General features: G+C 41.2%; 1 protein-coding gene across 4 annotated transcripts in view; it reads right to left on the reverse strand.

Annotated features, from left to right (window-relative positions):
* Window positions 1–250: 250 nt before the first annotated feature.
* ALPK1 (alpha kinase 1) overlaps window positions 251–13,294 on the reverse strand; it is a 46,230-nt gene continuing 33,186 nt past the window's right edge. For 2 of the 4 annotated variants that reach the window (XM_061992661.1, XM_061992660.1), the window contains exons 5-14: window positions 12,940–12,999; window positions 10,410–10,496; window positions 9,675–9,751; window positions 8,045–8,140; window positions 7,455–7,559; window positions 4,991–7,031; window positions 4,196–4,349; window positions 2,964–3,126; window positions 2,194–2,380; window positions 251–1,576 (exon numbers count right to left, since the gene is read on the reverse strand). In XM_061992661.1, coding sequence (XP_061848645.1) covers window positions 1,386–1,576; window positions 2,194–2,380; window positions 2,964–3,126; window positions 4,196–4,349; window positions 4,991–7,031; window positions 7,455–7,559; window positions 8,045–8,140; window positions 9,675–9,751; window positions 10,410–10,496; window positions 12,940–12,999 — 3,161 coding nt within the window. In that variant the 3' untranslated portion in view covers window positions 251–1,385. The remainder of the gene's footprint in view (window positions 1,577–2,193; window positions 2,381–2,963; window positions 3,127–4,195; window positions 4,350–4,990; window positions 7,032–7,454; window positions 7,560–8,044; window positions 8,141–9,674; window positions 9,752–10,409; window positions 10,497–12,939; window positions 13,000–13,294) is intronic. The other 2 variants (XM_061992663.1, XM_061992664.1) reach the window with 2 other exon arrangements.

Here is a 13,294-nt window from a genome sequence, read left to right on the forward strand (position 1 = left end):
AAAACTGCTGCTAAAATGTTGAAGAACGAAGTTGCAGCTGTTCGCATATGTGATGATAAAGCCCCTTCCCAGCACAGGCAGAGTGGTCAAGAAACCTCCCCATAGCATAGGTACAAATTTAGTTTATGTTTGTATAAGTGGGGTGGGAGGATCAGGGTCTCGGTGACGGCTATTGTTAGTGGCAGCACGTAAATACATCACTTAAATATTATCAGACATCTGTTTCACTTTCATAAATGTATTTTCTGGGATGTGTCAGAATAACAGCAAGTTAGAAGCTCTACAAGCTGTGCCTCCACCAGTGCCAAGGCACAATGCATAGTCCATGGTGTCCTTGTTATGGGCATTAAATGGCAAGTCTCCTTCTGTCTGCTTCAGCCGGGGACATAGCTGGGAAAGGCACTTCCCGTTTCTGAACACTTTCCGCGTTGCAGCTCTGTCAGTCTGTATGACAGAGGCTCAAAGAGCCCTAGGGAGTGCTTTGCCTGCCTAGTTGGAACCAAAACTGGTACCGAGGCTGCTTACTCTGTGGTCATTAGATGCTGGAATCCCTGCAGAACCACTCCTTTGTACAAGCAGGCACACTTCAGTCAAGTGAGATTATCTCTGGGAATTAGTTATAGAATCAGACACCAGATCTGTGGTGTTCACAGTGTCCTTACAGGCAGAAGATATGTTCTTAAATGAGAGCTGCTTTTCTCTTGGGAAAGTTTTCTGAGGGTATGTTAAATGTAGCAGTCCTAAATTATTCACGTAAAGCATCTCTTGGTTCAAGAACATTATTTTTCCACTGCAGAGCCGCAGAGCTTCCTCAGCTGTTACAGTCAAAACCAGATTTCCATCTGTTTGAATGTTGTGTGGTCACAGATACACATACATATATATACCTCTGAAAGAAACTTTGTTATTTTTTTAATCAAACTGAAACATTACCATTTGTTCTCCTGAAGCATTTATACAAGTTTTTAAAATGTTTACAAGTGGTTGAAATGCAGCTCTCTGCTTCTGTCTCATTCTATTTCATAGTCCATTTCCAGAGAGCAGATGGTGCCTATTGCCATTACTGGGTCTCAATGCATTAGAAGTTTACAAAATCTCATAGTACACCTCCAGCTGAATTTGGGAATTGAATTACTCTTAGTATGTTCTTCTGTTAATTCTTACAGATGGCTATAACAACATGAGGTTCAGATGGTACACAAGATGGTAACATGGTATTACTAGCCTGGATGCAAAGACCAGAACCTGTCATTCTTGTGCAAGTAATGACTGACCTGACCCACCTGGGTATCATCTCAGCAACTCTGTTCTCACAAAGACAATGTGCCCCTAAAACTGTGTAGGATAAAAGAGTGTCCAGGTTTGTACGACTGTCTTGTACAAGTCTACATTGTCACTAAAGGTCTTGATAAAGAAAGGCAGTGACAGATTTCGTTGCATTCCACGTGCTGATTTTGAAAGAAGTAATAGATACCTTTCTTTCCAAAGTTGGAGCGTGAAATGTCTTTGCTATTCAGAGAATGAATCTGAGGGTCAGTGAGGTAGATGAGGCCTTTCCCGTTACCTGTCACCCAACCTGTGGAAGAAAGGGTTCTTGGTATGAACATCACACCGCCTTTGTATTATCGTGCTCAGGATTGTCTGCTTGGCAGCAGCTCTGTTAATGCTCCTTCAGTGATGCCCAGTTTGCACCTATGTCAACATAAGCAGAAGCCTAAGAGGTACATAATGGTGATTTAATGAAATGAATATCCCAAAGATGCCTGCATGCTAAAGGTTGAGTCTGAAAGGTTTTACCCTTGGCTCTTAACCAAAGAGCTCTGTTCTCCATTAGCTGAATAAAAGACCTCTTTTTAGACTTGACACTTTTAGGAAGGAGGAAGCGTGACCAAACCCACTGCCTCTTTTAGCAGTTCTCCTTTAGATGGTTCCACAACACACATCCTTGCAGACTAGCCTGAGTCTAATTGGATGCATTTAGTCTAATTGGGATGAAGCTGTGGCACACTTGGGAGCATGCAGCTTTTGTGCCCGTGCTGTGACACAGTGGGGAACAAGAGCACTGCTTAGGGCAAAACCATACTTGCACTCACCTCTCCCTCTTTAGGTCATTTAGAGACGGTACATCCTTTACACAGCGTATTCTGCAACATGAGTAGACACACAGGAAATGAAGTGCACTGTAATACAAACCTTGTAGATCAACAACAACGTCTGTTCCACTGGAAAACTCGTAGCAGAAATGTCCATAGGCCAGACCGTACTCTGTGGCTTTGTACTCATTCTTTGCTACCTTTGTGTTATTGGACAGCTTCACAAACTCCCCGAGGATGTAGGGCTCCACACTCACACATCCTTTTATAGTTCTGCCTTCCAGTATCTGAAAAGAGAGTGTTAATCACAGTCCTGCAAGTAGAGATGTGAAAACAACGCTGCGCTGCTAAAGCTCTGCTAGCTGGTCTTGGTTTTGCTTCCTAGCACTTTCCATCGTAAGATGGATGGAAAGAGTCTCCATATTAACCCGCTGCTGATTTAAAACACAGGCTGTTTAGGTAAGGAGCTCACACTTAAAGAGAACGAAGGTGGAACAAAATCCAACACAAAATCTTGTGAGGCTTAGACCTTTTTGTGGTGCTCAAAATGGGTCACTTTGCTGTTTAGATTTCATAACTATCCCTAAAAATAGATGACACAAAAGACTGGGCAACTCCTGGAGTTCATCTACAAATGAGTTTGTGACTTCTAACAGTACGTGTCATCTTTTCTGACAGCATACCATGAGCTTGTAGCTCAGCAGGTTGGTGTCCTGTGTCCTGAAATAGCAAATGCAGCTACCAGGTAAGATCCCATGAATGGCAGCATGTCATCTATAGTTGGCCTAACTGCTAGCATTTTAAAATCCAAATCGACTTAAGATACTCTTCCCATCAGTCCCTTTGTATTGCTTAGAAGACAGTTCTTACCAGGAGTACTGCAGATGGGATATAAAAGATTTGGGTGGGAATCTTTTGCTCATACAGCCTTTTGTTGAACTCTGTCACATAGTACTGAGCAGTCATTTGCCGTTCCACATCACTGAAATGATGGAGAAGTCCTTTTTCTTCTTTATATTCCTTCCCAACATATCTAAACAAAAAGAGAGGTGTTTGGCGTAGCCAGATTTGTGGCAGACTATTCCTGGGGAGCCTTACTTGTGATAGAGAAACACCACTACAAAGCAGTTTGTGTGCTAAGAAGCAAAGCCAGTTGTTGGTGATGTATTTAAAGTGTCAGTGATTAAAGTTTGGGCTTTTCTCTTTTCTAGCTCTTACAGGCATCAAATGCTGTACCGATCAATCAAATACTAGGATCGTCATAACACCAGAATGTTGAAAGTAACTCTTCTTGATCCTAAAGGGAGGCCTGACTTAAATACTCTTACTTAAGGTACTTAAAATACTCTTCTTAACCCATAAGAATTCAGAGGATGCTCCTAATAACAATCCCAAATCTGCAATTAGCAGCTAGCAGAGCTCCCCTTATGCAGAGATCTTTATGAAGCAAATAGATTATTTTAATCCTGCTTTCAGAGAAGATGCATCCATTGCATAAACATTAAAGAAAAGCAACTGAAATACCTTTCTGTTTATAGATTTTGAGATATACACGTATACTGCTATATTGATAACTCTCTGATGCAAAGCTAAAGGTCAAATAAAAATGAAACAATATTAAACTCCCATCAGATTATCTCAGCACAAATAATGTTAAGACATGCCTAAGAGCCATCACGAGCAAATAAACACTAACATGGCTGTTAGAAGATAACAGTGAAGTAGCTTTTTCTTCCCAGAAATCAAGAAGTAGAGAGTCAGATCAAGTGATGGGAAAGATTGCCAAAATGCCCAAGAGATTTGGACAAGGCATAGAACATTCTTGCTACAGAAGATCAGTAAAAATCTAACCAAATGTAAAGAATACATCAAAACAGACTAAAGACATAATATTCTCCCACTGTTACTATGAATCCTGTAGTTGTCCAAGTAAAAACTCGCACTACCTTCTGAAAACACTTGATAAAAGCTACTGTTTAACAAGGTACTGGACTATCTGAATCGTAGGTATAAGACTAATTTCACCAGGCAGTTTTCATCCCTATTTACACAACAGTAGCATTGATAAGCATTGTGTTGCAGTAAATCGGTTTCAGCAATACCTTCCCAGGCTTTCTTCTTGGTGCAGGAAATGTATCCAAAACGCATTTCTCTGTTTGCCTTCCTTTGCTACATTCAAGTAGTCCCCAATGAATACAGTCGTTTCTTGTCCTGTCCAGAGGCCTGATTTCTTTGAGTATTTCAAAAGAAGAGCAGCTAGAAAAAGAAGACACCACAAGTAGAATGGACAATTCCACAGGGCTGCTCTAAGCCTCTCCTGAGGGGTAAAATAACCAGCACCCAGGAGATAAGATATCCAGGCTTCTCTGAAACCAAAGTGCAGGGCTATAAAATGTATGCTAAGAGGTATCTAAGTACAGAGTTAGATATTTCACATTAAGGACAAAAAATTTTAAAACAGGCTTGAGACCTCTGAGATGGGATAAGCCCTAAGTGGGTTTTATCTAATGAGCTAAGGGAGGCAGGCTGTAGTGTTGTTGCTCCTTGATTCTGTATTTCTTAGTATATTGATCAAGTGTCTGCATATTAATGTATGACTGTTAAGTTACTTCTTTCATGAAGGGACAGAAGCAGGATGTACTGTGTGGGCATGGAGATGGAGCCCATTTCCATGAAGGTGTGACTGACGTGCAAATGAGTAAGGAGGAACAGGAGAAAATGGTTCAAGGGAATGTGCTTCCTTTGCTAAAGTTCTTATACAAAAACCCATAAACCAATAAAAAATTAAGTCCTAATTAATAATGACTAAAACACTATTAAAAAGCCTGAGTCAAGACTGTTCTCTATGGGAGTACCTGCTGCTATGTGGAAATGCTCATCACTGTATGGAAACTTACAGTATGCTTTACGGAGCTGTTTAGACTTAAAAATTCCAGTAGGCTTCAGTCTCTGGACAAGCCAATCATGTTCTACCCCTGCCAGAAGCTGCACGTAATCATCATCTCTCAGAAATCGAGCATCAAGGATTTCTTCCTTTGCTCTCCCAGGCATGAAGAGAAACCCGCTTCCCCTTGGGTTCAGGGATGCACCTTCAGGGGAACTCTTGGGCATCTGTGCTGATTTGTACTCTGAACTCAGAGATGAACCGGATTGTCTCTTGCCGCTCACCATGTCCTGAGATTTTTCTTCATCTTCTTCAGTAGTGTCACAGTCAAAGCACTTGGGTGTGGATATCTTTTTCCCAACGGGCAAAGCTGTTGATGCACTGGGAGCTGGTTGGTGCTTTGGAACAGATGCCATAGGATAATTGTTTACTACGTCTCCAATATTGACAAAATCAAATTCAGTATCATCTATTGTTTCTGCTTGGGTGTCAACTTCAGGCGCTTTGAGAGATCTGTCTCCCACCACAGCAGATTTCCTCAGCCAGTTGCACACAGAGGAGTCACTGGCCATTTTTGGCTCGATGCTCGTCGATAGGACAGAAGCATACCAATTTGTGGGTGGACGTGCCTCAATCGAGGGATCTTCTGTGTCATCTACAGTTTCTCCTTCTGGGTCGACCCACACAAACTGTCTCTGCGGCTGGGACGCGGCGCCCCCGCCGCTGCCCGCCCCGCCTCTGTCCTTGGTCCTGCAGCCCACCTCCACACGCGAGGAACACTCCTCCTCCTCCCCCTCCTCGCCAGGAGCAGAGGAAGGAGTGGAGAGGGAAGCAGCTCTGTTGTTCACGTCCCCTGCTTTCTCTTCTGAAGAGCTCTTTCCACGGTGTCTTCTGTCCCACAGCTCTTCTCCATGAAGAGATGCCTTATCTACCAGCCTCCCAGATGGGGGTGTATCTGCTTCAAGGGAAGGCTGAGGAGATCCCCAACAGCTACGTAGAGGCTCTTGGGCAGAAGGATGCCAGGCATGGGAAGACAATGAGCTCAAGCATGCAGCTTGACCATTTTCATCAGATTCTGTCGTACAACACCTCTTCTCTGCTGAGCCCCTCTCCTGCTGCTGCCTTTCCCTGGAAAACTCTTTGCTGCCACTATAGTTTAGTTCCTCCCAGCTGGAAGAGTAACTGGATTTTGACAGCTTGAACCAAGAACTCTCTGAAGTCGTGGTTTGACTCCTGTTTTGCCATTTGCTGAAAACATTGTTTTCACCATTTTTTTCTATTTCTAATGGCTCAATTGCTTCATCGAAGGAAATTTTCATCACATCAGAACCAATGTATTTATTTCCCCCACCACTGAGTCTCTCTGAGCCACTTCCTGCTGTTGTTGAATTCAGCATTTTTGCAGCTCCTTTTCTCTGGCTTGCTACTTCTTCAGTAGTACACACAGTGTCTATGGTTTTGGTTTCTGTTCTTAAGGTTGTAATACACACTCCCACTTGGGTTTCTCCTGGTGTGGTTTTATGAATCCTGCAAGTATTTTCAAACACTTCACATACTGACAGATGATGCTGAGAATGCACAGCAAGGATTTTCTCAAAGCTGGCTTCCCCTCGCAGGATAGGTTTTTCCATTGTGCTTTTATAACTGTCTGGAACGTAAGACCTGGCATCAGAATTAGGGAAGCTTTCCACTTGCAAGTGCTTCTTCATGGATGTGATCAGAGACATGATCTCTTTGGCAAGCATTCCTTTCTCTTCCTCTTCTACAAATGAAGTGCTGTATGAATGCAGTTTTCCCATGGCATCTCTGCATAGCTGCCTCGCCTCTTGGAGTTTCTCGCTCTCCCCATAGAGCCACCGATGCACAGTTGTGAGGCAGAAAGCAGCTTTAATAAAGCTATGGAGCTCCTGCTTGCTGGTGATGGGACTCTTATCACTCTTGGTAAGGAGGCCAATCTCAAAGGATTCCTTGGCTTCAGACAAGTAGACCTTTCTCTTTTCTGGGGGACAGTCTCTGGAATGACTATAGGACAGCAAACACACCCCACGGATGTTCTGGGAGGGGATGAAAGAGGAATGAAGGAATTAAAAACCTGGAACTCTGTCAGATAAATAAAAGGAGGAAAATCTATGTTTCTTTCCCTTATACAATTTGAAGCAAATGTTGGCTGTAATTGCCTGCTGCTGTGTTTCCTGGAGGAAATACTCTCGCTCTTTTTCCATTGAAACAGAGCAGTAGTTACAGGAGAAGCAGCATTCCCAGATGGGCTTGAAAGCGCATCCTCACTCTGTAGACTGCTACTGCTCTCTGCCCATCTGCTTAGTTTCTGATTGGAGTTCAGAGCAACGTACAGCATCGTACTCACAACACAATAGCCTGCATGATGCAATGTTTGAAAGCCGGATTAGAGCCAAATTTAATAGGGTGGCCTCTACCCTTATACAAATCTCACTTTCAGAGCAAAGACTAATACTTACCACAGCCGTGAGGACAAACAGTGGGGTGTACTGGCTGTAGGCTGCCGCTAGTTTGCAGGCCTCAGCAGCTGATAAGAAGCGATGACTGGACTCCCTGAAAAAGCTCTAATAAAATGGAAAAAAAACAAGAGGGAAAACTTCACCTCAAAGACACTGTTTTCAAAGAGATGAGTCTTCCCAGTAAGCAACTCTGTTAGACTGAAGCCAGGCAGACTGGGATTTGTTTCTTGTCTGCTGCAGGTTCCCCGAGCTCTCTGAAACCTTTGAGTCCTGATGAAGCAGGACATTATACCTTAAACAACACCACCCAGGTCTGTTTCTGCAAGAGCCTTTTTGCTCAGTTTTACCATTGATGTGTGAAATTTTGACCCTATAAATATGCTATATATTACACAGAGACACACACACTCTGTAAATATTGTCTTCTTTTTCCTGAAGCAAAGCATTCTTCCGTCTAGGTGCTAATTAAGCTTTTCTCCATGGAAGTTTCTTCAGCACAGGAGAGGAAGCGGAGGTGGGTGAATTTGTGGTAACAATATACAGTCCATCTGAAGAATCTACACACACACCAATACCAAACCAAGTCTTACCATGTCAATCTCAGCATTGGTTTTAAAGCGTACATAATCCTTCTCACTCATGGAAGCAAAGATGTCTGCCATAATACCCAAGGAAGTAGCAATTCCCTGAAAGAAACGGAAAATTATCATAGTGGTATTTTGACTTTTATTGCTCACAGTAAAATAGGCCCTGTGTAGAACATACCAGAGAAAAAAGAAAAAAACAAAAAACCAAACCAAACAAGATCCAAAGAGAAGCACTGGTAAGAAATACAGAGATGTCATATTGGTAGGATTTGAACTTGCAGAAAGTGTACACTGGTGGATATGTATGAATTTCCACGAGTGGTAGTGATCTCTGTTACCATTAGCTCTGGTTTCAACTAGCACTGCATTTTCCTTAGCATTGGTGTTTGTGACAATGAAAGTGAAGTCTTGTGATATCATCAAAACATACATTAAGCCCATGCTAATTCAATCTGCAAAAATATTCCATCTGGTTTGTGTTTCTGAAAAAAACCTCACAAAACAAAAAATGATTAAGAACTGGCCAGCTGATCCCAGTCTTTCTAAATAATCCGGAGTGAAGATGTCTAGAGTGATGACAGAAGTAATAAATGCTCATCATGCATGGCCTAAGAAAGCAAGTGTATTTTTTTAACACACTACACTAACTTATCAGCAGTTTAAAATACAAATAAACAGAGTTGGACAAAAGAAAAAAGTTCTTGGTGTTGATATAATTGAGGACGTTTTTGGTAATTTGTAGTTGGTTCTACAGAATCAATTAAAAAAAAAAAAAGACATGATCATGTAACATATAGATCTATGAACTTGCAAATTGTCTCTCTGTCTGGAAAATATGATCTATATGTGATAGCTAAGGGCCTGCCCAGCTAAACAGTTAAGAATGCCAGGAAGTACCTGTATGCTTTCTGCAAAATTCACAACACATCTTTGCTCCCATAGGAATGTTCTGAGCTTGAGGTCAAGCTTTAAGGTATTGCAGAGGGTAGGTAATGAGATCTGGTTTGTGGTATATCTCATGCTGGGTTACAATTACAAAACTTCTTAAAGCATCACCCTAGGACGTGCAAGACTTTGGTTCACATTCCTGTTTAGTTACGGACACATAATGTGACTGTTGCTTCATCTACAGCAGGAGGATTAATGTGGTGAAGCCTCACAAAGGTGTTAAAGAAAGATTTGGTAGCTGTTGCAAGGTGTTCAGAGATTGCAGTGCAAGGGAATCCATCACCCACAACAGACACTGTAGTGCAGCCCAGCAAATTGACATGCTTGGTTACTAGGGAAAAAATATATATATCCTCAGTCCTAATAAATAAATAAAATCTATGGCTGCATTCTGGGATTCATCTGCCCTCGTCAGAGGCACCTGTGACACTCTGGTTGATGGTTCACTTAATGAAAACTATTACTCTCATTCCCCTGCAGGAAAAAAGTGTCCGTAAGTCTGTGTATGCATGCGGAAACAACGTGCAATACTGACTAGGGCTAGAATATTTGTCCTGCATGTTAACCTTGTCCGAGGTGCCTAATTGAAACATTACTGCTAAATGACTTTTCTCAAGTAAACAAAAGCTAAGCTGGAATGATTATTAGATTGGCAAAGATATCCAAATTAAAAAGGAAATATTACCTTTTTATCTGGTTGAGGAAGTTGGAAATATCCCACAATCGAAGCCCAAATCAACTCTGCTGCCTCATACCACATCCCTGAAATAAATCAGAAAAACAGGATTACTGCTGCAGATGGCCTTCAGTAGTCTTTTAGATCTCCTTGAGTCACAAGCCCTCAAAACAGTATAAAACCATACCAAAACAAAAAAGCTTTGGTGACACAGAGCATTTATCAGTTTCCTTTAGCTTTTGGCTAAACACATATTTTATGCTCATAAAAGACTTCAGCTCAACAGTCATGGAAGATGAAAGGCCATATCAAAAGCATAAAATGAAGGTTGTTGGCCTCAAGTACCAAGCTCTGAATAGAAAAGCCCATCACACTGAAAACTAGGGATTTTCTTATCTTCAGAAGGGAAATTACTGTGATGTAGCTGTGATAAACTACTGCATGCCTTTGGGAACAGTAAATTTGGGAAAAGCATTAGCAAACATGCACAGGGAAAAAGGGAACAACTTCTGCTAAGATTAATAATAAAATGATAATTTCTAAAATGTATTTGCTTGGTACATGGCTCTAGGTCCTTTCTGTAAACAGATGGGTGTACAATTCAACTTGTACTAGAAAAGTACTAGACAAGCTAAAACTCTGGCGTATGCCAAATGCACCACTTTAAAGCTTGATTGCAAAGCAAAAAAAGATAAGGGAAAACCTTGAGCAGACCTTTCCAGAAAAAAAACAAAAAGCCTTTACCAAGCTTTTGTAGAATCTGTCCTCTGATTTGTAAGCAGACTGACTGAACGAGAATCCTATCGCTTTCCTTAGCATATCGCCAGGTACCTGCAGAAAGAGTAGGAAAATTCAGTACAGAATGAAAAATGGTGCTGTGATTTTAAGCCTCTGAGGGTAACCTAAATCTCAATAAACTGCCAGGATTCTCCACACTGAATTCATCTGGTTTGAGTCAGGACTTGCAGCCAGATAGATGACAAAGTGACAGTGCATTAAGGAATATAAGTAGACAGCTATATGTGTATGTAGCTTGAGTGGCAGCTACACAGAGCATAAAAACAATCTAAAAAGTGAAAGCAAAGTAACAGAAAAAAATCATTGTATATAAGTATTGTACAGACTTCCACTAAAAACGAGTCAAGAGGATTAATACAGGTATCTGTTGTCACCAGTATATATGGCAGGGCAAAACACTTTGAAGCACTGTCAGAACAAGATTTTCTTCAGCTATCAGGACCTCATGAAGCTAAAACAAGTATCTGTGTTGATACAGTACAATTATGTAGTGGGTCTGGGATGGCAGGGATTTTCCACAGCAGCTCTTGGAGTGCTGTGCTTACTGTTGGTATCGATATTATGACTACTGCTGGCACAGCATCAGGGCTGTCCCTCCAGCATTTCTTCCCCCACCTTCACCAATAGCTGTGGGTGGGCATGATCTTGGGAGGGACCATGGCCAGGACAGCTGACCCAGGCTGACCAAGGAGATATTCCATACCATATGATGTCAGCTCAGTAATATAAACTGGGGGAGAGGAGCAGGAAGGGGAGGCAAGATTCATTTTTGGCCTTCCAAAAGCAACTGCTACGCATAGTGAAGCCCTGCTTCTCAGGAGGTGGTTGGACATCACTGCTGATGGGAAGTAGAGAGTAACAGCTTTATCTGCTCTTGCTTCGCTTCTCGCACGCGGCTTTGCTGCTTCTTTATTAAACTGCTTTTATCTCAACCCACGAGACTCTCATCTTATTTTCTCCCCTTCCCTGGCTTGCTGAGGAGGTGGGGGATAGAGCGGTTTGGTGGGCACCTGGCATCCAGCCAGAGTCAAACTACCACAAATTAATTATACAAAGTCTTTCATTATCAAATCTGTATTGGATTTCAGAATATGACATAAAATTACTAAGTTTTCCTAAGCATTGTGAACATTTCACTGCAATTCTCAGCATAAAATATCTATTCAAGAACAGATTTAAACAAATAAATATTATCATTGAATGTTATGAAAATAATCTGAAAAGAAAAACATAAACCCAAGAGATGAAATGCAGTGTTTTGCATCCTAGCTAGTTCTACTTTAATAGTGGTGGACTATAGTATTTTGTTGAAAGTCTTCTTGCATGACGGCCTTTCTTGTATAAGAATCTCAGCTTCATATGAAAAAAAAACCAAACAAAACCCAGAACAGGCTTCTTACATTTTCTGACCCACATGGCTGTAAAGAAACCTGAATATATTGAGTAAATAAAACCTGAAGGCTAAGAAAATGGAGAACAAATATAAAATTCTGAAATACATTGTCTCCAAACCATAACTAAATAATAATTATGGATGCCTGTCAAAATTAATGAATTCTTATTAAAAATACTGCACATCCCTCCAGACCTGAAGCAAGCCACACAACCAGTAGTACAGCCATTTGACAGAAAGTGAAAAAAAAAAGTGATTTCTACAAATATCATCATCCATTAAGGAATGGTTCCATTTTACAGTTTTAAACAGAATCACAGAATGGTAGGGGTTGGAAGGGACCTTTAGAGATCATCTAGTCCACCCCCACTGCTAAAGCAGGTCCACCTAGAACAGGTCACTCAGGAAAGTGTCCAGGTGAGTTTTGAAGACTCCCTGAGAAGAAGACTCCACACCCTCCCTGGGCAGCCTGTGCCAGGGCTCTGTCACCTTTACAGTGAAATAGTTTTTCCTTATACCCCTTGTCCTATCACTAGATACAACAGAAAAAAGTGATGTCCCAACCTCCTGACACCCACCATTTAGATATTAGCACTGTGAGAACCAAAAGTCACTCTACTTTTTTCCATTACCCCTAAAAGATAGTAAATAATTGCACTGCAGTCTGCTACAGGTCTAGAAAAAAAATATTCATTCAGTTTGTAGTAAGCTTGGAGGATAAGCATTCTCCTTACAATCTGGGTTTTTTGTCTGGGGAAGGAGTTGTCTTGGTCTTCTGGATCAGTCAATTCCTTGAAATTGATCCACATTTTAAAATTCTCTGGGCGGAGAAACTAGTAGGAAGGCTGTCAATCCAAAATATTTTCCCACCCACATAAAGATACACAAGGATGAACTATGGGAATTTCAAACCAGAGTTGTTATTTCTACATTTTAGAAGAGTGAAGAAGAGAGAAACGTGATGCAAAGAGTCATTACCAAGGTCAGATTGTCTGTACTCAAAGCTTGTGTGATTGTTAAAATTAGTATCCAAAATGGCACCAAAATAGCAAATATGAAATTGGAAAAGAAATATATATGTACCTGTTGCTCCATTGTCATTAATAAGGCTGCTTAGGATATATTCAGCCTTTAAAAGTTTACCTAATGAAAAAAAAAATTTAAAGGGTAGAAAATTAATATAAAAATGTATCATGTGGCATGAACAACTACATTAATCAGAGAAAGCCCCTGAAAATTCTACTCTTCTTCCCAGCACCATCAGTGTGTTCACACTTAGACTCAACTTCCCAATTAAGTATAAGCCGTAGATGCTACCTCATGCTCAGGAATCTCTTTAACATAGGCTATTTCACATAAATGACAAATACTGCAGAAAACACTGGTGAGGCAACTGTTCCAGCCTGATGCTGACTTCAGAAAATGTCATTGAGAAGCT

Source organism: Colius striatus, chromosome 3 (genome assembly GCF_028858725.1).
Source record: "Colius striatus isolate bColStr4 chromosome 3, bColStr4.1.hap1, whole genome shotgun sequence".
Taxonomy (NCBI): Eukaryota; Metazoa; Chordata; class Aves; order Coliiformes; family Coliidae; genus Colius; species Colius striatus.